The following is a 27,964-nucleotide window of genomic DNA, read 5'->3' as shown; positions in this document are numbered from 1 at the left end:
GAATTGCATAATCGTGAAAAATAAAATATAAAAGGTCCTGGAATGAAACGACATAGTCATTGAGAACTTTTGTTTATCGAAGTAACATGACTTTGATATAAGATTGTTTCATTTGTTCTGGTCACATATTTTTTTGCAAAATGGTGAAAGATCACAACGTCAAAGCATTAAGAAAAATACTTAGGTTCATCCCCAGTTTGTATTCACCCCCTCTTCTCTTAACCAATCAGAATGTTTTATTTAAAAAATAAATCAAAATTAAATTAAAAAACAAAAAAAATTAAAGAAACAAATTATGTATACTTTTATTTAAAAAAAATTTAAATATTGGCTTGGTTTAGATTTTACAATTAAACAAAATTATATATCGGTTTGAGTTTATAAATGAGAATTAGGTTCATACAAAGAAAAAAAAATGTTATCCATAAGTACATTAATTATTCTGAGTGCTTAATTAAGTCTCAACCTAAAGTAGTTATACTAGGTCATATCTTAAAGTTTATTTGTAATGTAAAGTAAATCTAAACTACGCAAAAGTTAAGCCATAAATCATAGGCCAAACTATTGCTGGCTAAACCAGTTTCTCAACTGTCTAAGACTCACAATGTCTCCCATCCCAAGAAGATGCAAGTTTGTCTTAAAATCTGGAATTTTTGCAGTGTGTGTTCTACAAAGTGGGACCAAATGGCTTATGGTTTCTATAATTACTAAGAATAAAGATAGAAGAACAATCCAAAAAAAAAAAAATAGCAGCTTATGAAAAATATTAGATAGACAATTTGGATCCGTAATCACATGTGTAATCCTTCATTAGTGGGAAAAACCTACGTGCCTATGTCCATTGTCCACCCACTTTCTCACATTTACAACCTTTACCATAGCCTCTTTTTTCCTTCTTCACTTTACTAGTTTCCAAACTTGCTTCTTCTCTTATATGAGCAGGACCTAAAACACAGTATCTTTTTTTTTATTCGAACCGTTTCGTTCGATCCATCTTGATACATTAGTCATATTGTGACAAGTAGATTCTAAGCACCACAACTTATGATAGGTTAGTTCACTTTCTAAAACGAATTTAATGAACAAATCGCTATACAAAAATAAAATCGCACAATTGGTTGTAAAGTGAGGCTCAGTTTAAGATATAAAAATAAAAGTTACTGCCTCCATTTTAATTTAGTTGTCTTTTTACGATTTAAATTATTTTGTTTTATAATAGTTTTCTTATTAGATTTTTAAAGCAAATGTTTGATAAATATTTCAGTTTATCTCTGTTGTTTTAATGTTTTGACTAATAAAAAAATATATATATTAATAAAGAGTCAACATAAAATTCAATAGTTTTCTTAATTTGTGTGAAAAAATCTTAAATGACAAGTTAAAAAAAACGGAGAGAGTATTAATTTAAAAACGTGTCAGCATCTTACATTGAAAATTAAAAAGATCTAAAATAATATACTATATCCATCTATTTTAAAAAATAAGATGCTTGGGTTAAATACACATATTTTAAATATATATATATATATATATATATATATATATATTGCAAATTATCAATTATTTTTTATTTCAAAAAATCGACCAATTATAAAAAAGGCTGTAAAATATAAATAGTCACAAAGTATCAAATACATTTATAATTTGCATATAAAATGAAATGAAATAAAATCTTTAAAACAGAGAAAATATATTAAAGATATAAAAAAATTGCTCACAATCAGTTACATTTAAATTGGAGGCCTACAAAATTTAAGATATTAGTTTGACACATAGGGCCAACGATTCAATGAATACTTAAAAGAACATAAGTAATTAGCTAATTTTTGCTACAAAATAAATAATCTGATGATAAAATATAGAATGAGAACTTAATGACAATGTCAAGTTCAGGGTAAAAGAAATAATTTAGATGTCTGGTCCCCCCTATAAGAAAAAAAAAACCTATGACTTATATTTGAACTCTTAGGTTACATTTTAAAATTAATTGTAGGATAGGCCAATCCTTGTTTTCCTAGTCATAGGATAGACCTATCTATATGATTGTATGTGTTTTTTAAAAAGTAAAAATATCCATACACACACATTAATTAATAGAGTCCTTGAGTTCCACTAGGAGCCTAGAAAGGAACATATTACTCGATGCACAAAAACAATATTAACGAAAGTCAAAAACAAAGTTTCATTGGATCCGCTAAAGATAAAAAGCAGAACGTTAATTGCATGTTGTGCATCTTTTTGCTTTTAGTTACATCCAATAAGAATTATTTGATATAACATGATTATAGATTTATAATCAGACACTTGAACAAGTAAACAAAATAATCTAGCCTACATAAATAAATCGTACGCATAGATAAATTTGGTCTTTACTATGCGAAGTCCACATGACATGTGTATTGCTGTTATTGCATATCAATTCTCACATTCCTCTAATACATTATATTAATTATTTATGTTTTCACCCTTTTTTGTTTATATAGAAAATATTAGGTCTCAGTCTGTTAGGTCTAGTCTACAAAGTTAGGATTACATAAATAGTAAATGGTCTATTGATAGATGATTATTTTATACTACATGTTATGTTAACCGAAATTTACAACTTAAAAATGTGTTTAAGCAAAATCGACGTTTGACAACAATTCAATAAATGTGTTAGCAAACCCACCGAGCCAAATTCTATGATCATGTGTGCTCCATTAAAGTGAGATATCAAGAGATTTATAATAATTTAAAGCATCTTCCACACAATTCTAAATGAACTTCATAATATCATTTCATATCCCCTAATCAATTCGACACAAGTGCTTTATTTTTTCCACCAATGATTTGTATATACCCTAATGTAATACCATGTAAAAATTTTGGTTGATTAAAGTAACACGTTATTTGATAAAGCACATACGAAAATTTATATGCGAGAAAGGAGTCGGTTTATTGATGCCGGTTTTTCAATTGTAAGATATTCTTTCTTCTTTTGAAAACAAAATGGCTTATTGTAAGCTATATTGTTGATGTGAGAAATAAATTAAAAGAAGATACACGGAAACAACCAAGGAAAACGATTATGAGTTTCTCGTGGAAGATATAATTAAAAGGGAGACAAGATGGGACATTTCTCCAGCCCCCTAACAAAGACTTTAGTTTATCAGTGTTTACACAATTATTAATTTTTAGTTTTTGTACAAAAAAAAGCCTTAATCAAATCATAAACCACCCAATTAACTTTTCATTGAGTTAGTAAGATTCGCAGATCTCTGATCCATCATCTATAACATAATTATATGTGTAAGTATGATAATTGATATGGAAAAGGTGATTATGCCCGTGTGTGTGTGTATGTGTATGTGAATGTTGACGTCAATCACGCAAACATACTCGTGGAACAAGGGTTAGTCATTTGGCACGTAATTTGTGGGGAACATGTTAACATCTGAGACTTTATTTTGGTCGCTCCTATTTTTTCCTCAACAAACCCCACTTTTAAGTAGTTTTCACAATACTTAGCTTTTGTCTTCAAATGCTTTTTTCCCCCTAGCTATCTTACTTACTCATAGATTAAACTGAACATTCTTTCAAGTCTAGATTTCAAAGTTGTGATACATGTTGGACTCGAAATTATTGGTACTAGAGTTGAATTTGTGTAAATATAGTACTCTCTTATAAGTTATTAATATATATATATATATATATATATATATATATATATATTTACATAACTTATAACAAGATGACTTGTGTTAGTGCCATATATTGACATGATCATCAAAAAATTAATTTCATATAAAATATAGTTATGAGAAAATACAAAATTATACATGGTAAAACATGTCGATAATAACAAAAAGTTAAATATACACAAGATAAGTTTGACCAAATATATATATATATATATATATATAAAAGATAATAGCATGTACCACACACTCACTTTTGAATACAATCTATATTATGATTAGTATATAGAATTATGTTGACTTCTTTTTAAACTTTTTTTTTTTAAACATCTTTTATTAGAAATTGTGATATGTTACGTAGTCTTGAAATAACCATCTCCGTAAATATAATGGAGGGTAGAAATAAACACGAGCTAATTCTTATTGAAGATGAGCATGTTTTGTTAATCTATCAGCCACTTGGTATTAGCAGTGAAAAGATCCGCCTAACCGCAGATATCGACTAGGACATTTTCCATAGTTATACTCGTGATTCGGTTGTGTAGAAGATCATCCAGTGCTTTGCAGTCTCCTTCTATAATTACTTGTCTGTAACCTCGACACCAAGTCGATTGAAGGGCATATAACAGAGCTAGTCCTTCAGTTTCCAAAGGAGTAGTTGCTTGCATTAGTTTTGAGCTTCCGAATAATAAATATCTTTCTTTATCATCACGTAATATCATCCAACACCAATGCTTCCATCATGATAATGAAAGCTTCCATTGTAGTTTACCTTTACAAAATCAGTTGGTGGTGGTTTCCAATGATCGGAGATAGAGGAAGATATTGTCTGAGGATTGCGACGTGATTGTTGTGTAGATGGTTGCGTCGCATCCAACCATTCTGTAACATCATCAACAGCTTTTGTGAGAACTGAAGCTGCTTCCCATACCACTTTATTGAAGAAAAGATCATTTCGTGATTTTCATATTTGTCATCCAATCCAGAACGGAAGATGCTTTTTTCCTGGGTCTGTTGCTGAGTCATACACTCCCAGTAACGCTTCTATATTCTCTTCTAAAGTTGAAGTAAGCATCTGATTCACAGGCAGAGCAGACAATCTCCAGGTTGTTGTGGCATATGGGCAATGAAACAAGAGATGGTTTACAGATTCAATATCTTGACAGCAGCGTTGACAGGTGGCATCTAAAGGAATACCTCGACGGTTAAGTTCGGTTCCACTACCAAGAGCAGCCGATAGTACTCGCCAGTAGAAATGTTTGAATTTCGGTGGGATTGTTGTTTTCCAAAGTCTAGACTTGAGTAGAGGATTACCTTGTGGTGGAGCTATAGCCGGATTATCATCTGGGAGATGTGTACATAGCCAATATCCTGTTTTCACAGAATAATTCCCATTCTTTGTGTAAGACCATATCAGCCTATCCGGACAATGGTGTTGTGGGAGATATATTCGCTGAGCGTGGCCTACATCGTCCATCGATAGATATTTTTGTAGTTTTTGGTTATCCCATTGACGAGTCCCAGTTTGCCAGAGAACCTTAAGGAAAGTGCCTGGAGGTAAATAATGTTGTGTTGCAGGTCTAGGTGGATGTGATGGTATGCAAGGATCAATAGCAGGGTTTATTGATTCACCATCACCAACTTGGTATCTTAGGCCCTTGAATAATAAGTCACGACCATGTAGTATTGATCGCCAACCATAGGATGGTTGTTTCCCTAAAGTTTCCTTCTGAATATCTGTATCTGCAAAATATCTGCTTTTTAGGACTCTTGCAAGGAGGCAATCATGTGATGTTAGGAATCTCCACGCCTGTTTAGCCAATAGTGCATCATTGAATTTCTCAAGATCTCTAAACCCTAAGCCACCATCATCTTTTGAATATGTCATTCGCTTCCAGTCTACCCAAGATATTCTTCGTTTTGATTCATTTGAACCCCACCAAAACTGAGATAGGAATGAGTCTATTTCATGGCAGATTGTCGTTGGTAGTTTGAAACAACTCATAGCATGTGTGGGCATAGCTAATGCAACTGATTTTAGCAGAACCTCCTTTCCGGCTTCTGATAAATGTTTGGTATACCAATTCTTCGTCTTCTCCTTTACCCGCTTAACTATATACTCAAACATCTGACACTTCTTCCTTGTAAATTCTTCTGGTAAACCCAAGTACTTACCAAAATCTCCCCTTCTTGTGATGTTGATATGACGTCGAACAGCTCTTTTTTGATGTTCTTCTACTCTCGAACCAAAAGTGATAGAAGATTTCTTGAGGTTAACACGTTGGCCCGATACATCACCATATTGTTGTAGTATTCGTGCAAGAGATCGACTATTCCTTGAATTTGCTTGACAAAAGAATAGCGAATCATCCGCAAAGAGTAGATGACTAACCCGTGGTCCATTGTTGCTGATAGACAATCCCCTGATGTGTTAGCATCTCTACGCATAAGAGGAACATATATGGTGATATAGGATCACCTTGGCGTATACCCCGATGTGGTATTATTTCACCATATGGACTCCCATTTACTAGAACTGAGTAGGAAACTGAGCGAACCATTGACATGATCCAGGTAATCCAAATGTGATTGAAGCCAAGTTGTGTCATTGTTTTTTCAAGAAATTCCCAATCCACTATGTCATACGCCTTACTGATATCTGTTTTGATTGCCATGTAGCATTTGGATTGACATTTCCTGGTTTGAAGAGAATGCAATAACTCATGAGCCACCAAGATGTTATCAGATATATGTCTTCCAGGAACAAATGCCGTTTGTTCCATCGAGATAATCTGAGGTAAGATTGTCTTCAGCCTTCTAGTGAGAATCTTGGAGATGATTTTATAGGAAACATTGCAAAGACTTATGGGTCGGTAATCACTCATTTCTCGTGGTTGATCAATCTTCGGAATGAGGCAAATATGTGTTCTGTTGAGTTGAGGTGGCATAACACTGGTATGGAAACTTTTTTTTATTTCTGCAGTAATATCAGACCCAATAACCTCCCAAAACTGATGATAAAAATGTCTTTTCATTCCATCAGGACCTGGAGCACGATCTCCTCTGATATCAAAAGCTGCTCTCTTGATTTCTTCATCTGTAACCATTTGTGAAAGCATTCTGTTCATGTCTTCTGTAATTGGGGTAGAAACATGATCAAAGAAGGAACCCCAATTGTTTTCACATTCTTTCTGGTACTGTTCTTAAAAATACTCAGTAGCAACCACAGATATCTTCTCATCCCCTATATATTCATTACCATGTGCATCTTGAATTGAAACCATATGATTCCTTGCTTTACGCGAGTTGGCACTCCCATGGAAATATGATGTGTTACGATCCCTTTCACTTAGCCATTGTGCTCGACTCTTTTGCGTCTAATATATCTCTTCTTTTAGATAAGCTCTATTCAAAGACTGTTTAATAGTACGAATTTTGTTGTTGTCTGGTAGGCTTTGGTTGAATTCGGCTTCAAGCTGTTCTTAGAGCATCTGTATCTCTTCTGCAGAATTAGTAACATTGGATTGTTTCCATTTGGAGATATTCGTCCGCAGAAACTTAAGCTTGTCAGAGAAACTTCTTAGCGAAGATAGCCTGTTCCAATCCTCTTTCATGGCCTGAAGAAAACCTGCTCTTTCCACTAACCGATGATCATAACGGAAAAGACCCTTTTTAACTCTTGTATCTGACTGAAGATCAATGATAACTGGGCGGTGATCTGACTCAATGGGTTCTATAAACGTAGACATTGATGCAGAAAAAGTTGCAAACCACTCTGTATTTGTTAAAGCTCTGTCTAGGCAACACTGAATTAACTCCTTTGTACGGACTCCATCCCGTACAATACTGCGCTGACCACTCCAACTGAACTTATTGCATGTATGCTTCAAATCAATCATGTCACAGATAGTTAACATGTCTCTGAAATCTCGAAAAGTATTTTCATCTCTATCATGGCCACCAAGTTTCTCACTATTACTCATAATCTGATTGAAGTCACCAATCATTATCCAGGCTTCATCACGATTGACAGCATAGCGTTGTAAACGTTCCCATAACTCTGGTCGATATTGTGGATAAGGATGACCATAAATACAAGACAAGTAGAAAGAAGAAATTTTGTCATTAATATAGCAATCTACAAGTCTTGCATCTTGGTACAAGATAGAAACATCTACTAAAGACTTCCAAAACGAAGCTAGTCCACCACTGAGACCTTGAGGTGGGACAATACAATAATTAGGAAACCTAATGAAACAGCAATATCTGATACGTAGTTTGTTGGTTGTTTCGTCTCAATGAGGAAGAGTACATCCAAGAGATATTGACGACAAATCTCTTTAAGGCGTCGAACTGTAGGAGACTTCCCCATCCCCTAAAAATTCCAACTGGCTATCCTCATTGATCATCTGGCGGAACCGGGCCCGTCGCGCCTCCGTAATCAGATGTACTTGCATCCATCAGTGAATAAACTCTTCGTCGTTTTCTCTGAGTGGATTTTAGTAGAGGAACAGGACGTATAACCGCTTCGAGAATTCTGTTGCTAGTATGTTCTAGTGCTAGGATTAGCCCCCTACGTCTTGCCTCGGCTTCCGCCGGATCAGGTGTTGCGGTATAGTTATGGTACAGGCTACGTAGATCGCCAATGGTAATCAAATGACCATTGATAGGGACAAGTTCCGACATAGTCACCTGTTGATGTTGTGGTGGTGGTAGAGGGAGATGCTCCTGATGTTCTAGATGGATATTTGCTGGTGGAGCAGGCATTGCAAGGAGGTTTGGTAAGTTTAGAAACGGGATATCTGCAGCCTGAACCATGGCATTTGGCGCTGGAGGAGGATTGTGGATATCCGCTTCAACAGGATTGCAATACACTTAGAGATATCATGTTATAGAGAAAAACAGCGAAAACAGTAGTTCCTCAATCGTTCAAAACGAAAGGAAATCGTAGCCCAATCATTCCCAAATCGGAACCTTCGTTGAAAGAGCACAGGTTGGTCCAGTGGCCACTGAATATAGACTCGAGCAAACTCCACATTACCACCAGCGATATCATCAATCTCTGAATCAACAATCAGCCCTAGAGTTTCTGCAATGTAGCGGGCCATTGGAGGGGTAAAGAACTGCAAGGGTATGCCACGAATCTGGATCCAGAAATTAATAAATAGGGGGTTAGCATCTGGTAAATTGGGTTGCCATGATTCCATAGCCACCATCCACTCATTGAAACTCCAGCGTCCCCGACGGTATACTAGTTGGAGAGCTTCATAAGATGGGAACATAAATTGCGACCGCCCATGTTCCACGACTCTGCCAATGACAGAATTATCCATTCCCCAAAGCCGAGGAAAGAAACGGATCATTGCACGGAGATTTTGCCTCCGGGAATTCGCGGGGCGGACAAGGAGGCTGAATTGAGAAACCATAGTTGCTTCTTGACAGAGGTTCACCGGAACTTCAAAAGAACCATTAGCATTCATGTTAACATCGGTCATTTTTGTTGTGAATTGGAATGAAGTAGAATGAAAGACGAAACACTAGGGAAGAAATGGATAAAAGGTGAAAAAGCCAATGATTACACGGCGGGTATAAATAGTGAGAAAAATAACTGCAGAATATTTAGATTGAGAAATCGAATTAGAGATGTGTAAAAGTTGAGAAAAAAAAGGAAAGATAACCGCCCACTCGGATGAATTCCAACCAATATCGTGAGGACAAATCCTGAGTAAAAACCGGCAGACTAACCACGATGGGAAATACCAGAGATAGGCTCCACGGAGGAAAGAGACAACGGTTACGAAGAACCGACACCAACAGAGGGAAACACTTTCGCCCGGATTTTCTCTTATTAAGTATGTTTAATGGACTTCTTTTTAAACTTTAAGTATGGTTACATGTAAACATATTTTTTTCCTAGAATCAATAACTAAAGACAACGTTAAGGCTTAGATGTAAGAAAGTAAACTGTAATAATATTCCATAAATGTAAGATATTTGACTTTGATAAATGTTTTGAGATCGTATCTGAAATATAGATACGCACGATAGTGCGACGGGGACACGTGGGACACACAGAAGTGAGATGTGAGACTTTTGTTCTTTTTATTTTTCACATCTTCAATAGATTCTCATGTTTCTTTCTCACACATTTCAAACTTTTGGGCTTCTGGGTCACTTCAGATCACATCCCACACCCACATTATGATATGATTTGTTATGTTTATGATAATATTTGCTTGCATCTACTTCGTCTTGACTTTACTGATCACTTTCCGTCTGTCGGCATCTTTTTCACTTTGTAATAGTATATTTTTTAGGTGAATTTTAAACAAAATAAGAAATTGAATAAATGTGATAACTGATAACAATGTTCTGAAGTATTTTCTTTTTATATATATAATTAGTTAATTTATTTTTCAAGTTCCAGAAAAATTTAGATAGTTCTAGACAATTCAATTAGGACCAAAATCCACGGTTGGTTTAGCCCGACTAGAAAAACTCTGGATTCAGGCATAAATATATATATTTACAGAAAAAATTAGATTTTTTGGGCTCAGTCCGTTCAGGCTATAAAATTTTATGGGTTTAGTCTTATTGGACTCGAACTAGTCCAAAAAGCCTTTAAACAAATATATTTATACCTTTTTGTTAACATTTTTATTTGATTAATGATTTCTTGTAAATAAAGTTTAAAACTCTAATCTTAGTTTTCATATTTACTTAATAACCTTAATTCTTTTAAAATTTTTTTCTCTTAAATTTTATATGAATTATATATTAGTTTATTTGCTTAAAGTATATAAAGTTGATTTGGTTTTAATATTTTTCTTTTAAATTAAGTTAGTTTTAGTGAATATAAATTATTTAAATTTTGATTGATTTGTTTTATATTGCACATTTAAACATTGCTTTTCAAGACATGTTACAAACTTATAAATTTGAATTTTTAATTTGTAAGATAACTCCGAAAAAACCGGAAAAAATTTGTAACCATGTTAGGACCGGGCTGTGCTTTAAAATATACATTCAAAAATATTTTAGGCTGGACCGGACTCAAATATATGTCGGTTTTATGGATTATAGGACGAGCTGGGCCGAAGCAGCCAGATTAACACCCCTAGATAGTTCATGAAAAAATATATATACAAATCCATTTTTTTAATTTATCTTATTTTATTATAATGATAATTATACGACTGAATTTAATAATCTGCTGAATATGCGACCACAATTTCACAAACAATTCCGATAATCTCGACTGGAAAACCTGATGATTTCTTAGTTTGCATGCACATACTCCATGTGCGAGACTCGCTTTCTCTTATTTGTCTAATTGTATGTGTGTAAGTTTAAATGTTTGCGCGACAATTGAATTTATTGCCATATCTTGATTTACATATCGAATAGAATATGGGAAAATTAGAAATGAAGGAGCTTTTTTAAAAACTTTGTACATTTAGAACTTTTTTAAAAAAGTTTGGTCAATTAGGTTTTAGAGGAAAATTATAGTCCATTTTACCCTTAATCACAAATTAAATTTTTATTTTTTATTAACTGAAATTAGAAGAAAAACAAGCAATGCTAAAAATCAGTTTCTTTTTTTTTTCTTCACATTAAAACCAAATTAAAAAAAAAAGGTAAAGGTAGAAGGTGATGACGTGAGAAGCATGGAGGAAGAAGAAGGGAATTCAAGGTTTTTAAGGTGTAGGATTTCTGTGAGTAGAAGAACAATTGACGCCATTGATTTTTGATGATGATCAACTCTAAAGAAGCGCTTGTTTGTGTATCTCTCAGTTTGTTTTAGAGTTTTAATGTGCAGTTTGTCTTGTCATGTGATGATTCTAATACTTGATGACTTTCTTACTGTTAAAATATTTCCCTTTTTTTAGCATTGAATCTTCCAACTTTGAACCAACATCATCACCAAGATTAGTATTAATAGGCTTTTCTAATAAATCATCATTCAGCTTATGTGAATTCCTTGAAATAATAGCAGCTGATTTTCCCCGATCAACTCCCACATCATCACCATCACTTGTATCATGTGGGTCTTTATTCAAATCGAACTGGACTTTACTCATATGATCATCAACTATTCCTTTGAACGTAACACACAACCAAATCATGTAAATGAAAATTTCGTGGAAGGTGGAAGAGAGGGAAAACAACCGATCATGTTAGGTTAAGTCATGTCGAATGTTGATTTTTTTTTTCTGTATTTGTCTTTTTCTAAATAATTAAGAATACACATTCTTAAATATATTAGAACATATCTAAACAATAAATACAGAATCGTAACCATAAATTAAGATTATTTAAAAAATATTGACTTTCCTTATTTAATTTATTTTCTTTCTATTTCTATGGTATTCTAAGTTTTACAGATTATAAATTCTAAAATGTCTATGATATATCTTCTCCTTCTTTTAGTATACATGATAAAACGTGGAAAATATATTCTGAATTGATGTAGAATGAAGAAAAATGTATAATACATATTCTTAATTTTGTAGAACATACAAAATTCAGGTTCTCAAGTTTTTAGAACAAATTTTCCGTCTAAACTTCGTAGAACATGTACAAACTGTAAAATAAATAATTTAATTGTTTTTTCCAAACATTTGTCCATATACATTTTGATACAATTAAATAAAAAAAATCATCATTTAGTTTAGATTTTTTAATATTTCCTTAACGAAATTATAGTAATTAATTATGATTAGTATAGATGGAAAGAATAAAAAAGCATAAATTATATATATGTAAAGTTGTAAAGTAATTTACAGAAAATGTGTATTGTATATCCCACATCGACTAAATATTTTGGAATATGGTTCATAATCACTATAAATATATGACTAATATGTTTTGAGTACAAATGAGCAGGAAGCTTGATTTATCAGGTATCCAAATTTAACAGTTTAATTTGGTTCTATATTTGAACATATTTCAACTTTTAAAAAGTAAACATATTATAATATATTTACGTTTTTTTAAAAAGTTTAAGAGATTATAAATATTTAAAATTTTATAGAATGTTTAAATTATTATAAATATTTGAACTCCGTCGAAAGTTTAAAATATTATAATATATTTAAGTCTATAAAATATTTAAGTAATACTAATATTTTTACTTATAACAATTTTAAAATATAAAAAAGTTTGAGTTAAACCCGAAAACATGTATTTTTATCAAACTATAAATTAAATTGGTTTTTTACAATTTTGCTGAGATTTGATATATTAAATATTAACTTCTAAATGATAATCTAAATATACACAATCTCACTATAAATACAATGGTTTCCTAACTATTGAAATATCTCACACTAAAATTTAACAAGCAACTTCTTTTCTTTTGACGACAAACCAAAATAAAGAAAAACTTATCCTCTTACAAAACTATTATCCGATATTGCGGTGTGTCTATCCTCTTACAAAACTGCTTTGTGATATTGTGGAGTGTCTATTCTCTTACAAAACTACTATCCAATATTACAGTGTATCCATTTCCGTGAAAAGATACATTCGACAAACTATTTACTTTATTAAGATTTTCAATTTATTGTATAACCCCAAATATACAAATAAATACTATATAAATAAAAAAAAATAAATCAAAATAAAAAACTACATTACAAAAATAAAAAGCACAAAAAAAAAAGTAACTAACAAAATATTTAATCTTGTGCTCGGGTATCACCTAGTTTATTTTTTTTTATTTTGGTTGTAGTTCGACTCTGCTTCCGGATAGTTCCTTTAATATGAAAGACATTTTCATAATGAAGTAAATTAAGAAGAGTTTAAAGGTTAAGGAGATGAATAAAGAAACTAATAATGAAAAACACGGATAAAAAAAACGATTATTCAAGTAAGACATAAGTATGCCACTTCAATGAAATGACAAGTTTGCCTATGACAAGAGAAATAAGCATGTTTCACAATACACATAAATTTGTATCAAAATGCGTTATTGATTTATTGATAATTTTAAAGTTTATTTTGATAATTTCATCGTAATTATTCTCTCTGCTTAGAATCACATTATATATATATATATATATATAAAAAAGTAGGTGGAAACATATGAATTTTCCCGAAGAGAACAAGTAAGAATGAACACATAAAAGTGGAGCCGAACTTAAAACTTTCCCTTCACATGAAAAAAATAAAATAAGGAGACAAATGAAATCCAATCGGGTCCCATTATCCATGTCGTCTCGGTTCGTGTGTTCCTCAAACTCCCACTTTCACTGTTCTTTTTCTTTCTTGGGATGTCCGAAAATTAAAACAAATACGAAGAAAACAAAAACCAAAGTTAATCAACCAAACAACAATCAATCTCTCATATCTTTCACACAACACACACTTGTACAGTGTCTCCCATGTTACTGTTCAAACTCACACATCTCAGTTTATATATAAATAATACTGCCTCCTCCTCACTCATCAACCCTCTTCATATTATAAACCTTATTCTAACCCTTCTCTTTCTTTCTATAACTCTCTCTCTAAACGCGTACATATTATAATGGAGGAGCTAGATTTTAGTTCTAAAGTAACAACTACTTCTCGTTTAAAGCTATTTGGATTCAGTGTTGAGGGAGAAGAAGATTTCTCCGATCAATCAGTCAAAACTAACCAGTCATCCATATCACCGGAACGTGGCGAGTTTCCGGCGGGATCTTCCGGAAGAAGTGGCGGTGGTGTACGAAGCCGAGGAGGAGGCGGAGGAGGAGGAGGAGAACGTAAGTATGAGTGTCAGTACTGTTGTAGAGAGTTTGGTAACTCGCAAGCTTTGGGAGGTCACCAAAACGCTCACAAGAAAGAGCGTCAACAGCTTAAACGCGCTCAGCTTCAAGCTACACGAAACGCAGCCGCGAATTTCTCAAACGCTGGATCAGCGTCTCAGTTTCTAAGGAATCCTATAGTCTCTGCCTTTGCTCCTCCGCCTCATCTCTTATCATCATCATCATCGTCTCCTCAGCCTATGGGAGGTCCTTGGATGTATCTTCCACGTGTCTCTCCTTCTCAGCTCCACGTGTCACATGGTTGCGTGATCCAAGATGGCTCCGGTGGTGCGGGTGTGGGTGGGTTCTCGTATGAGTATGGAGCTCGAGACTCTGGATTTGGGATTGTTGGGTCTCAGATGAGACATGTTCAGGCCCATGGACCGAGACCATCGGTGAATGGGTTTACAAGAGAAGTGGGAACTACGTTTGATGATGGTTTAGGGTTGGATTTGCATCTCAGTCTTGCACCAGCTGGTCATTGACATTTTTTTCTTCCATTTAAGCTCTTTGTATATTTTTCTACATTTTTAATTAATTAATTTATTTCTAATCATTTTTTCCAACATTTTAGTGAATTTAAATGCCTGTAATTTGTTTGTCTCAAAATGGTTAACCAATTCCTAAACTAAAACCAGAATGTAATAATTGTTCTGGAATATTTGTTGAGACTCCAGAAAAAAGAAACAAAAAAAAAACAATAGGACTGCAGACTATAATAATATCAAAATAAACGTTTAGAGTTAGGACATAACTTATATAAGTTGTGTCAGGTGTACTGTAAGTGATTCCATAGAATGTATAAAAACATACAAAATAATTCAGATCCATATTATATCTTAATTTATTGAAAGCCTTTTATCATAGTGGCCAATATAGAATTCAAAGGTGAGTATGAAAACTCTAAAATTTTTTTTTTTTTTTTTTCGTCCTTCAAAAACTTTTCTCACATACAAGTTTGCAGCAGAATTGAGCTTAAAATTAGTCAAAAGGGCCACGTTATGCAATATAACCTTTTGAGTGAATGCCTCTATATATATATCATATAGTTACATTTTTGTTGCTACAAACAAATTAGTAACAAATAATATCTAGTGACAAATTTAAATTAATAAATATTGTAGCTAATTAGTTACTAAGTATAGCTATATAATGACAAATAGTAACATATATAATTTGTAGCAAAATTGCTACATATTTTGTGACACAAAATATTGTAACATTGTGATAAACAACGTTAAATGTAACAAATTTATAGCAAAAATAACTTTGGAAACTAGAACCAACACTCAGGGAAAAAAAATTAACATTTTCCTTTGTCTGTTTGGACTTTGAGACGGTAAAAAAAAAAAAAAAAAAAAAACTTAGACTCGAAAAACAAAACTTCACAGATATTTTTTCCTCGTTTTCACCATTTTCGCCGTCGTAACCTACGATTCGCCTTATCCACTCTACACCATGGTCTTCTCATCCCTCCGGGCCGCCAACACTTCCTCCAGCCACATAATCGCCATCGGAAGCTTCCTCGACGATTAAAACAACCGCATCGACATCTTCTCTTTTGATTCCGATCCGATGACCGTGAAGCCTCTCTCCAATCTCTCCTTCGAGCATCCTTATCCTCCAACGAAGCTAATGTTCAATCCTTCTTCTCTCCGTCGTCCTTCATCCGGAGATCTACTCGATTCTTCTACCATTGAGCATTGAGCCTATCTCGGTTCTCAACAGTAGCAAAACGAGTCTACTCTTCAGTGAGTTCTCTTATGTGTCTCTTGTCTATATTTCTCCTTTTTATGTTTCTTACCGACCTATAACCTGAGTAGATATAACCTGTGAGATTCTTATGTCGTTTATTTATGGAATGTGCTTGTGGCTAGTGAATGCTATTTGATATATCCGTTCATCTTTGTAGAAGAAATTGTTTTTTAAGTGTTATGGTTTGATTTTTCTGTTGTTGAGATATTTTGTTTTTTGGTTGATATTTCAGCAAGACGACCACATTGAACTTTGATGCTTCTGATCCTTTTGTGGTTCTAGAATCAATTCCTATCCCTTTTATCTTGATCTCCAATCTCATACTGAAATTGTTATCAAGTCATGTGTTTCTAATAGCTGATAATCTGAATTCATTGAATGTTGGAACAGAACATTCATAATTGGTCCTTGTTGCAAATAGTGTATCTGATTTTAATGGTAGAGACAAATTAAACATTCATTTTTGGTCCTTGTTAAACTTTTCTTAGATCGGCAAGTAAGAAAAATTTGCAGGTCTGCTAAAGCTTGTAGTTTAGATGTGCTTGTTTGTTTTTAGCTGCTAAAGTTGAAGAGATATTCGTTTCTCTCTCAGGAACCACAGAAAGAGTCTAAGCCTCTCTCACATGCGTTAAGAGAAGACAGAACATCCCATGTGCGTTTATGAGCAGCTCCACTGTCCTAAAAGCTGGAATCAATCACAAAGTTATTAACTTTATAGTCTCTTATTTGTAATTTCCATTTCCTCTTCTAAATACACCACTTTAAATTTCATTCGACCTATGAGTTTTATGAATGATGTAACCTAAACACAATAACGATATTGCTCCCCCATGTAAGTGTTTTCTACGACTCTCTACTATTTCCATGTATATATATATTTGCTGTTGTTTCCCCATCTGGTTGTTTAACTGTGTTCTTACAAATGTTTTTGAGTGTAGGAAGTTGCTATTTTCGGGACTGTAAGTTGTCTTGTATTATGGTGAGACTGAGTTTCTCGATAAACTGGAGATGGTGACTATTGATGGCTGCAAGAAAGGTAATTAACTTCTCTCAATGCGGTCTGATGTTCTTGATGTTTACTTTTTTAATCGGTTCTCAAATTTCTAGTGATATTGTTCTTATACTAGAGGCTAAAGTTTTGAAAATTTCTGCAGGTCAAGTTCAGTTTATTTCAGTTTCCATTAGATGGTATTCACAGGCAACTCAAGTGCACATGGTAGAGTTGGTGCCACCGCTGTCGTTTGCTGCTTCAATCCTTCATCCTTGAGTTCTTGACTGTCGAGGTTCTTGAGTTAGCTGGAAACGCTAGCAAATATCTGAAAGTGAAGAGTATAGCTCCATGGCCTTTGCAGTTGGTCATGAGAGGATGTGGGAATGATAAGTTTAGGACATGATTTTGTGTTTTTGTTTATGAATTGGTTTGATGGTTACATGTTCTCTTCTAGAGTCCATGTTTGTAGTTCACTTTGTATGTTTTTTTAATGGAAAAGAATTTGTAATTTATGATTTTTTTGTTGGCTTTAGATCTTTAGAAATCTATCAATTGATGAGCAGTTATAATAGGTGTACAATTTGTAACGTTTTGTAACCATTTGCTACTAATATGTTTGACGGAAATTGTCGCCAATTAGCGTAGATAACTGTATCAATTAGTGGCAAATGGCGATAATTTCGACTGTCTCTAATCTGTAGCAAGTTGCTACGAGTTGCGATGAAGGAGTCAGTTTGTGACGAATACATAATTACTAACTTTTTTTGTAACAAATCTATAACAATTTATTTTTGGCTACGGAAAACAAGTTATTCCTACACAATTTTTTGTAACTATACAACAAAATTTGACTAGTATATGTGTAATTTTCCTAAACTCCAATTAGTATCGTAGTAATTAAGCGTACGGCTTAGTCAGATACGGTCCGTGTTCTTGTTAGTCGATTACCCAATCTTGTTAGAAGTAAAATTTGGTTAGAATTAAATTTTGTCAATTACCCAATTTGGTTAGAAATAAAATTACTAATCTAACACAATTTGGTTAGAAATAAATTGTATACAGATTGTAGGACCACTCAGTCTTTTTTTCAATTATGGGCATTAGATATGATATTATGATCCAACTCCAAACTATCAAAGTCAATTCCTCTATATTCTTAAGTTTACTCCCGTTTGAGAGCATACATGTACACACTAGCAATAGCAACGGCTATATAATAAAAAATTAGAGTTGATAGTACAGTACATACGTTTTGACGAATAGTAGTGTATTATAAGATTTTTAAATTTCTTTTTCTGTGCTACAAAATTTGCCAATCACGGAAAACCTAATGAATATAATGGGAATTGACTCGAAGTATGAGAGTACTCATACATACCAATATATGTGTTGGTATGTCGAGGCACATGCATATAAACATACATGAGTCGAAAGATATCAATTATATTTGTTAAGTTAAGTGACTGATACGTTATTTTTATTTATTTTATTTTTTGCGGCTTTAGTAAATATTATTAGGAACCTACATGTTATAAGTATAAGGTATAGGAGCACTTATATAATGGAGGAATCTAACACTATTTTAACATTTGTTTATTACGTGTATTTGATTATTTTCTTACGAATGTCGATGTGTATTACCAAAACTAGAACAACTTTTCAAAAAACAATAGCTTAATTGACGTAACATTTAAAAATAAATATGTCACAACTCAGAAGCTAGGAAGGATCCCCGGGTACCTGAATTTGAAATAATAAAATCATTCTAGTCTACTACATATGATATATTATAATATGTAGAGGGTAGACCAGCGCATTTCGTGTTTAAAAGATGAAATGGGATCCTCGTCACCATGAGCCAATAATATAAATATAGGACACAAAGTATATTTTGTTTTAGATCTTTTGTAATGCAACTGGCATGTATTTATTTATGTCCCTGTCTCTGTTTATATAGTATATGGGTATGGATGTGACGGGAATTGGGGCAGCTGGGCATTAAGATTTTTGTGCTCAAACCAAAAAGTTTAGAAAGTAGTTATGGACATTGATTGGTTAGACCATCATTAATGGTGGAATTCATGAACGTTGCACAAAAAAAAAAAAAATTGTTTTCCAATAGTTGTTATTTAGATTTTCAATGTATATGTTTGCTAAAATATCAATTTTATCTCAATTATTTTAATATTTTAACCAATAAAAAAATAGAAAATGTATTAAAAAAAAGGTATAATAGAGCATTGATCTATTTTCTTAATTTGTGTGCAAAGCTCTAAAATGACAAGTAAAAAAAAACGGAGGGAGTAGTATTTTAATTGAAATAAGTGTAAACCAATAATAAGTGAACAGTTGTATAAACAGTATAAGAATTCTTGCTTCCCAAAGCAACATGAGAAACGATTTCTCTTCTCTCTCTTATCATTTAAATATATTATATTTTTGATGTATTAAAATTTTGGTAAAGTAACCAGACAGCAACCACCACTAATGATGCTCTTAGTGACTTAAGAGGATGTAATGGGTTACAATTTTAATTACGGATCATAACGTTTCCACGTAAGATACTTTTCTACCCGTCGGGGACAAAATTGCGTTTTGAAATTTGATGTATGAACGGATTCAAACTAATCCTGAGCAATGGTTTTTAGGCGTTAAAACGTTGGATGAAGGGCTTAATTAGATCGATACGATAAGCATACAAGCGAAGAATGATTCAAGATGTCGAATTAAACAATATCTAGGTCATGTAACACTGAATTATTATTAATCCACTCTTCTGGTATTACACTTTGCACATCAGCTATAACTAGTAATCATTGCATTTAAGCCTATTAAGCTCAATATCCCCTAAGCATTAAACCCCCTGTTCTAAATCATTGATCACTAGAGAACAACATTTTTTTTGTAGCACATGGTCCTGATTAGGTTTCTGGATTCCACTTGGTTCTTTCAGCTTTAACCGAGTCTGGTGGTCTAAAGCGTCTACGTATTTTCTCCCGTGCAATAGTTTGTAATGCTGTTTCAAATAGTTTTTGGCTCTGAAAGTATTTTTCTATCAATACTGCGATATTCTTGCTAGCATTTCTCCCTTATACTTGCGACGATCCCCCAGTGTTAGAGGTCAAACAGGTTCTCATTAGATAAAGATGAAAAAAACATCATTTCGATCAAATAATGTTGAATTTTTTTGCATAGTACAACATTTTGAGAAACTAGTAGTGACTATGGCATTTGTTTGCTTCTTTGTCTAAATGACATTCTTTTCATTAGCTATATTTTTGAGATTTTGCTATAAAAATTGTACGTACTACACAATCACACATCGTGCGTACGTACGTATCTACATATATTTTGGACGTACACAACAACATATCCAAAAGTAAAGATGGTTATGTTGTCATGAAAAGTGCTAATCCAATATTCAAATGACTATTTCCTAATGAAAACGAAAAAAAAACAACTATGAATGTGCTTCTATGTGTTATGTTTTGCTATTAACGGGCTACCTCATCCGCATCACTGACAAAACTGTTTGTAACCGCGTAGCTTCACTCGGTTCTTAATTACAATCGAGCAATGCAAGAGGATGCTCCTGAAACATTGTTCTATTCTTTTCTACTACTCTTAGGAATAGTCTTTAAATTTTCTGTTTTCGAACTAATTAAGCTTTTTTATTACTTTGCTTTAATCAATAAACTTAACATTGAAAATTAACAATAATAATTAATAAGTGTATTTTGTACGAAGAAAAAAAGGAAGTGTATTTAATGTAGTAAAACTGTAAATTAAAAGGTATCCTTTTTGGAGGGAAAGTTTTTTTCATAGTCCCAAAACGTGCCCTTTCGCTGAACCATGTGTCCTTTTTAAGGAATCATCAAAGTCCTTATCACACCATCAATCATACAATATATATACCCTAATCTAAAAGACACCCACTATATTATAACTATTGAGGGTACGTCTTATTTCTGCTTTTGCTTTACCAGTCTGACAATTACACATTATACATTGCATATAATCTCATTGTCGTAAAATATCAAAATCTTCGGATCTTCAAGACTTCAATAATGTATCATGCATGCACATATGCATCCCCACTGAAAACGAAAATAATATAGATAACAATGATTTCTACTTTATTATACACTTAATTAGCCCGCTGTAGACAGTAGACTTGACTTTTAACCTGGCGATAACAAATTCTCTAGCTAATAACAATTGTGTAATACACACAGGCACAGAGACAGGCGTACATATGGAAAAAAGTTCAGTGTTTCGTATGGTCCTCATCATGCATATTGCAGTCCGATTATATCAAACATAAGTACTGTGTGTGTGTGTGTATTACACGATTGTTATTAGAGATAACATAGCATTCTTATATCGAAAATTGGGTTACAAAATTGTTTCCGATGTAAAACAGATTATCTATTGTTTGTTCGAATTAAGAGAAAAACATAACATTCTTATATACTTTTATATCGGAAATTATTTAAGTCGAAATATATCTTCCACCTATTTTCTATTTTATTCAGTCTGTAATTTTTTTGATAATTTAATTTCTCGATGATATTAAAAAAAAACTAATGTTTGACTTAGTAAATTAAAAACTCAAAAAAATATCGAATGTAAAAGTCATATGACTTATACGTATATATAGTCGTTTTGAATAAACATTATTTGCTTATTTTTTATTTCGTTGATGTGGATTACCGGACAAGGGTCAGGCTGGTATGTGACTTCTGTTGGTACAAGTTCGTTGACATTTTTTTTTTGTTTGACATCGTTTGGTAAAAGATCTTTAACACATGTTTTGTTATCCCCTCTAACAAACCAAAAAAAATAATTCTTTGTTTAGGAGTAATGTGTGGAGATAGGGTAGTGGTTAAAGTACGTTGTGGTAGGTTAGGGACAAACACTAAGATGAAAATTCAGATTCCATCCAAGTAAAACGATAGGGCTTGCGTGGAAAGTGATTAAAACATTTTAAAGCAGGACAACCCCTAGGGTTCGGCTTTTGTTGACGTGAAATATGGAAAGAGAAGAAAGTTGCGTTGGATGTGTGTCGAAGCCTCGTTGGTTCCAAGTAAGTTTATGGCTTAAGTATATCCAAAGAAAGTCCCTTTCTCTCTTTAACGTTTTTGCAATGTAGTTACAATTATGATGTCGATGGATCAATTCAATATAGGATAAGAATAAAGTACTAGATCTTGTCGGGGATACACATTTTTTGCCCTTTTGTTAAGATCATTCTCGTTAGTTAGAAAATTTGAAAAATAAATGAGAAAGTTACATGTGAAATGTATAAGAAACAATCCAAATGAGCTTACGATCCATTAAAATGTTTCACGTAATAAGTATATGGATTTGAATAGAACATGGTCTGAGAATTTGGATTCATACATGTAGCCTATTAACTGAAATAAATAAATCAGAAATAGTGGCCGTTCTAGTTTATTTGAAAACACTGATTGCTTGGACATAGGCACAATAATCCAAGAAGAATCTATAACTTTAAACTCACATGGGGCGGGACGTAATGTTCGCTCATTTTAGAGTTCATTGCTTAAGTAGTTGGTCCACATAAAGATATCTTTTGGGAAGCGAAGTGCCATGAGGACCCAAAAAAACTAAAAACAAAAGTGCACGTATGTACGTGTTCGATAAATACATAACAAATTAACAATATACTGTCACTCATGAAGACACTAATTGAAGTGGACTAGCGTACGATACTGTCCTACCAGTTTCAGAACACATTACGAAGCAAAAGTGGTAAAAGGACATGTCTTCTTGACTTCCTCTTGTCGATCTCTCATTCGTTGCTTCAACAAACCTCCTTTTATATCTTTCTCCTGCTAATATATGTTATGGAACTTGCGTATAAACATATTGACTACATTTTGCGAACATGCAAGTACAATTCGACGGCCCAATAGGCTATAGCTAATGGCCATAAAATTGTGTGATTAAAATTGTTCAAATATGGCCTATGCCCATAACTATATGTGATTGGAACTGTTTGGTTTTGGATTCCAAGATATTCCCCAAAACAATTTAAAGAATCAAGATCGCACAAATGTTATAATGGTTCACTCCAAACGTGAGAAATTTTACTTTTACTTTTACTTTTTTGTCAACGGTGAGATGTCACTATAATCAGATTCGAAGTTCTTATAAAACCACTCGCTCTTTGGCGATCTCAACACCTACAAGGAATATATGAGAGGAAACCTGTAAGACAAACCAACATAAGTCTAGAACGGATAAAACACCTAAAATGTCCTTTTAACGAACCCTCAACATAAATGAAGAGGGCTTCATTTCCAATTAGACGGGCCAATTTCTTTTCTTACAAGCCCAATGTAATTCCTTTTTTTTATTTGTTTTCAAGAGCCTTCAATTCTAAACTCAAGCAAGAAGTGATAAAACTGAAAATTGTAAACTGATATAATCAAATAGAGTGAAATAAATGAGACCTTTGATTATAACACGAATATAAAATATTCCAAAATTCAAAAAAGTAAATAATGTTTGGTCAATCAAGCAAATTCCCTCGCCTGCATCCTCATCTCATTGTAGAAATTTTCGATGAATCTCTCAGCCTTCAAGTCAATTGAATCATCTTCACTGAAGTAATCGAACGGCTGTGGAAGCTCCCTTGCTGGAGAAGCAACTCCGAGAGCATAATGCAAAGGCTCCATCTCCATCCAACTTTGCGTTATCGTATCGTCATTGCAGCCAATGCACCGTGAAAGAATCAATAGCTCGTAAATGCGTTTAAGACCCGGTCTAGTTATCCGAACTCGCTTCCTACAGCAACGAATAAGTGATGTACGTGAAGGCGAGAACTGATACTCTTGGAGAAAGTTATAGTTGTATTGCTGAAGGATTTTGACCCTTTTGGATGACCTTCTTCTTTTTATGGGAATGAGCTTGAGTCTAGGGATGATGGGTCTTCCCAAGATCGAGACTTTTAGTAGTTTTGAGACCCTCTGGAAAATGGGTCTTCTTCTTTGGGACATTTTGATATAAAAGAGACTTTAGAGTTTAATTCTTGGAAAGGACATCAATGTTCAAGATTTATAAAAGATGAAAAGTTTTGAGTTTTTAGATCTAAGCAGGAGCGCCAAGCCAACCTGTTAAAAAGTCATGGTCGGTTTGGTTGTCTACTTTTTCAATTATATGTCTATGTATGTAATAAGTAGCCGTTGGAGGTTCCTTTTCAATATAATTTTTAATATATATATATTTTGATAAAGGTAATATTTATAGTTACCTTTTTATATAGGGTTGAAGTGGAAACCAATGCTCTTTCCTGTACACATGTATTTGTCTTGACAGTTTAAGTTATAAGTTAGAGTTTGTTACACAGAAATATTTACATTAAGTTAGGATTTGTTAAATCAAAACCTCTAATTTAGGATAAATAGAGGTTACGTCTAAAATAAATAGAGCTAGGTTACGTTTATAATTGTTGGCAAAAAATAAAAATAAATAGAGGTTACGTCTAGGTTGAGTGGAGATAAATAAAGATTACAAACTGAAGCAAAGCTTAATTCGTGGTTGTGACCGTGAACTGTCACTTTAAGCTAAAAATGTTTCATTCTACTTACTTTAATTAAACTAGATGAATACCCACCCTATGCCCAGACTTATGACTTACTATTTTTACAATTTTGCTACTAATTTGTTTTTTATGTAGAATTTATCTTTGTTTATTTATTTGTGGAAATCTTGAAAAATATAATTTGACGTTAATTGTTTTAGTACTTCACATACGCTTTCTCATTTTGTAATTGAATTATTAGATACATGCATGAACAACTTTGTTTTGAGAGATTTAAACATTCTATAATTTTTGTCTAAAACAACAATTTTTGAAAGCTTGATTTAAGAATGCATATTTTGTAACAAAGAGTTTTTTGGTTGAAATTTTTTTACATTCGTTCAAAAAAAGCTTAAGTATTTAGATATATTCATACTTAAACTCCTGAATTAAATACTATGAAACACTAACATTTTCTTTTATTAAGAATTGCAACTTGACGAACTCTTTAATAGATATAATTAAGATAGACATCTTTCTTTCATGTTAACTCTTCAACTTCTTAAATATAACTCTAAATTTTGGTTTTTAATAAGAATTCATTTTAGTTTTCTTTTTGACAACTTCTAAATATTAGAATATATGAAACCAATAGTCATGAGTTTATTCAACTGTCTTTCTCTTTGTCTCTGTATTTTTCTAAACCAACATTCTACAGTTTTATTCAACTATCTTCCATTTGATAGTGAACAAAACCCCAATCTTCTTTATATATAAAAGTTTATTTCTTTAGGAAAAAAACTTTCATGAATTTCTCTACAATATTAACCGATATCTCTATCACTCCTGCAACTCTTCAAACTATTGACAAAATTGTAACGCCTAAACCATATGCCCATACATTCATGGTTTACGCCAAGAAGAAGAAGTGGCTCTTTGATTCACTCCCGATGATCTTTTGTCTTTTGGTGATACATTTATTTTTTTGGGACATGTTCTAAGCCTCTCTAAATTTCTTATGTAAATATTGAAACTATTTATGATATTAAAAAAAAGAATAAAAGACATGAAATATCTTTCATATTCTTTTTAAATTTAGGTTTGTTTACTAGACATGTGACACTGTCTCAATTACTGATATGTCACTCATATGGAGAGAGTTGACTATCTTTCATGATATAAATTATGAGAGTAAGTTTTATAAACAATTTTAAACTGCGCACAGCTCATTTCAGAGAATTTAAAAATAAATAAGAAAACAAGTATAAAATACAAAAAAAAACTATGATTGATTATAAAAGTTATACGAATTTTAAATAGTTAAACTCTCGTAGGTAAAACTTGGCTTAAGAAATTAGAAGTAATAATTATAAGAGAAGTTTGGCCTATAAAACTGAAAAAAAAAACTAAAATCCAATGGCCACATAATTTACATGGCCGTGGTCCAATTACACTTTGTCTTTCTTCTGTGCATTAAGAATTTTTAACCCCTCATAGTTTTTGGCTCCCATGTATTAAAAAAATAAAGTCGATTTATTCGTACGATGATCCTACTAAAAATATTTAGCATGCTTTTATATATGTCACGTTTATAATTTGTAAAACAAAAAGAAAATAATCGAAATATAAATATATGCTTATAATTAGTGAAACGCATCATTTTATATAGAATATAAGTATATATATTAGGTTAGGCCCTACACAAAAGAAAAAAAAACATGCCCTATGGAAAATTCATAAGTAATAGTAATATGAAAAGATTAGATTATTTAAAAAAAAAATTAGTTTCATAAAAATTTATAAGAAAAAATAACAAATAATGATTTTTTTTCTATGTGAAATATTGCAACACATTTAAATATCATTTTGTTGGAATATAAAAACACACTTAATAATTTACTTGTGTTATTGAAATATATGATTCTAAATTCTTTTAACAACAAACTTACTAAACATTGTTAGTAAAAGTCCACAAACATATATAGTTTTAAAAAATACCCAACAAAGATAAAAGATCTCCTAAATTAACATACTAGAATGATCATCAACCGCTTCACTAACTTGTGTCGTGGACAGAGTATAAAACTGATATTAAATATTATTTTGTAGTTAACAAATATCGTAATTCTATATATAATTGTTTAGGAGATAATATTAACATTATTGCATAATCGAACTTGGTTTCATAGGTTAAGATTAAGACGATATGCATTGGGAGGTTGTCATTAGAATTCTTAAGAATATAAAATAAAATAAAAAGATACTGACTTTCCACATAACAATTTATAATTAGGTTAAAATTTTTTAAAAATAAATAAAAAATAAATTAAATTATATGTATTAAAATAATAAATTTTAGACCAATGCTTATACTCTAAGTTAGAGATATAAAGATAAAATTATATGTCACTTGAAATTTTGCTTATTGGAAGCGTGGACTCTGCTACGGTTTATAGTAATTAGATGATCAAAGTACTTTCTAATCTATGATCATGAGTCGGATCATATAAGTATGTCCTCTAACTCGAAAGGAATTTTCAAAGTATGCTTAAGAATATTGCCATATTGGACTCACAATTAAATCCATACACGTGAAAACTTTTAATCGTAATTAATATCTCACAAGCTACCCATAACATGAAGAAATGAAGATATTTGTCTTACAACTCTCGGGAAAGACAAAGAACACGAAAAGAATGTTGTAGACCCTGCACAAACAAGGACATTGAGAAAACTACAACGGATACGAACACAAATGAGTTACCATCTTCACCCTTGTGCATTTCATGATTATCTTATCGGTCGACTATCAAATGTAACAAGAAAAATGTGTTCAAAGCACTTGAGGACTGTGCCAAATTTTTACTAATCTGGTGCATTTTTTTCTTTTAAATGAGCCCTTCTCTCTATGAGTAGGAGCTGCCACTTTTTTTTTTATCTACTCTTAATTAGTATTCTCTCTAATATTTTTCAAGTATTTTTTGACTTTTCTCTTTATTCTCTATAGTTTAGAATCTTTTTTTATTCGAGCACTGTAACATCTGCGAACCAAATTGGCTGGTTAATGGGTGTGTGTCGATTGACAGTTTTAATCCATTTTTGGTGAGATTTGTTCATGTGGACGAGAGATTTGAGGCTGGAAACGTGATAGAAGCTTGCTAGGAGTGTGTTTTCGCGAGTTTAGAATCACATTCGTCATTTT

General features: G+C 32.5%; 2 protein-coding genes and 1 long non-coding RNA gene across 3 annotated transcripts; 2 read left to right on the top strand and 1 right to left on the bottom strand.

Annotated features, from left to right (window-relative positions):
* Positions 1 to 13,975: 13,975 nt before the first annotated feature.
* Positions 13,976 to 15,023, top strand: LOC104750654 (zinc finger protein GIS3). The gene has a single exon (XM_010472482.3). The coding sequence runs from the start codon at positions 14,209 to 14,211 to the stop codon at positions 14,950 to 14,952; it is 744 nt and encodes a 247-aa protein (XP_010470784.1). The 5' UTR covers positions 13,976 to 14,208; the 3' UTR covers positions 14,953 to 15,023.
* Positions 15,024 to 15,259: 236 nt separating this feature from the next.
* On the top strand, positions 15,260 to 17,730 carry LOC104750653 (uncharacterized). The gene is made up of 4 exons (XR_761690.3): positions 15,260 to 16,218; positions 16,815 to 17,054; positions 17,161 to 17,258; positions 17,377 to 17,730. It is a non-coding gene; the product is annotated as an uncharacterized LOC104750653 (long non-coding RNA).
* A 5,906-nt stretch (positions 17,731 to 23,636) lies between these two features.
* LOC104750652 (uncharacterized) lies at positions 23,637 to 24,360 on the bottom strand. The gene has a single exon (XM_010472480.2). The coding sequence runs from the start codon at positions 24,236 to 24,238 to the stop codon at positions 23,756 to 23,758; it is 483 nt and encodes a 160-aa protein (XP_010470782.1). The 5' UTR covers positions 24,239 to 24,360; the 3' UTR covers positions 23,637 to 23,755.
* Positions 24,361 to 27,964: the final 3,604 nt, after the last annotated feature.

This window comes from Camelina sativa, chromosome 16 (genome assembly GCF_030686135.1).
Source record: "Camelina sativa cultivar CO46 ecotype springtype chromosome 16, ASM3068613v1".
NCBI classification, from domain to species: Eukaryota; Viridiplantae; Streptophyta; class Magnoliopsida; order Brassicales; family Brassicaceae; genus Camelina; species Camelina sativa.
This window is presented reverse-complemented; position numbering and strand designations above follow the sequence as displayed.

Bases quoted from the DNA above. Each gene is read 5' to 3' on its own strand.
- LOC104750654 (XM_010472482.3), top strand. From the start codon at position 14,209: ATGGAGGAGCTAGATTTTAGTTCTAAAGTAACAACTACTTCTCGTTTA.
- LOC104750652 (XM_010472480.2), bottom strand. From the start codon at position 24,238: ATGTCCCAAAGAAGAAGACCCATTTTCCAGAGGGTCTCAAAACTACTA.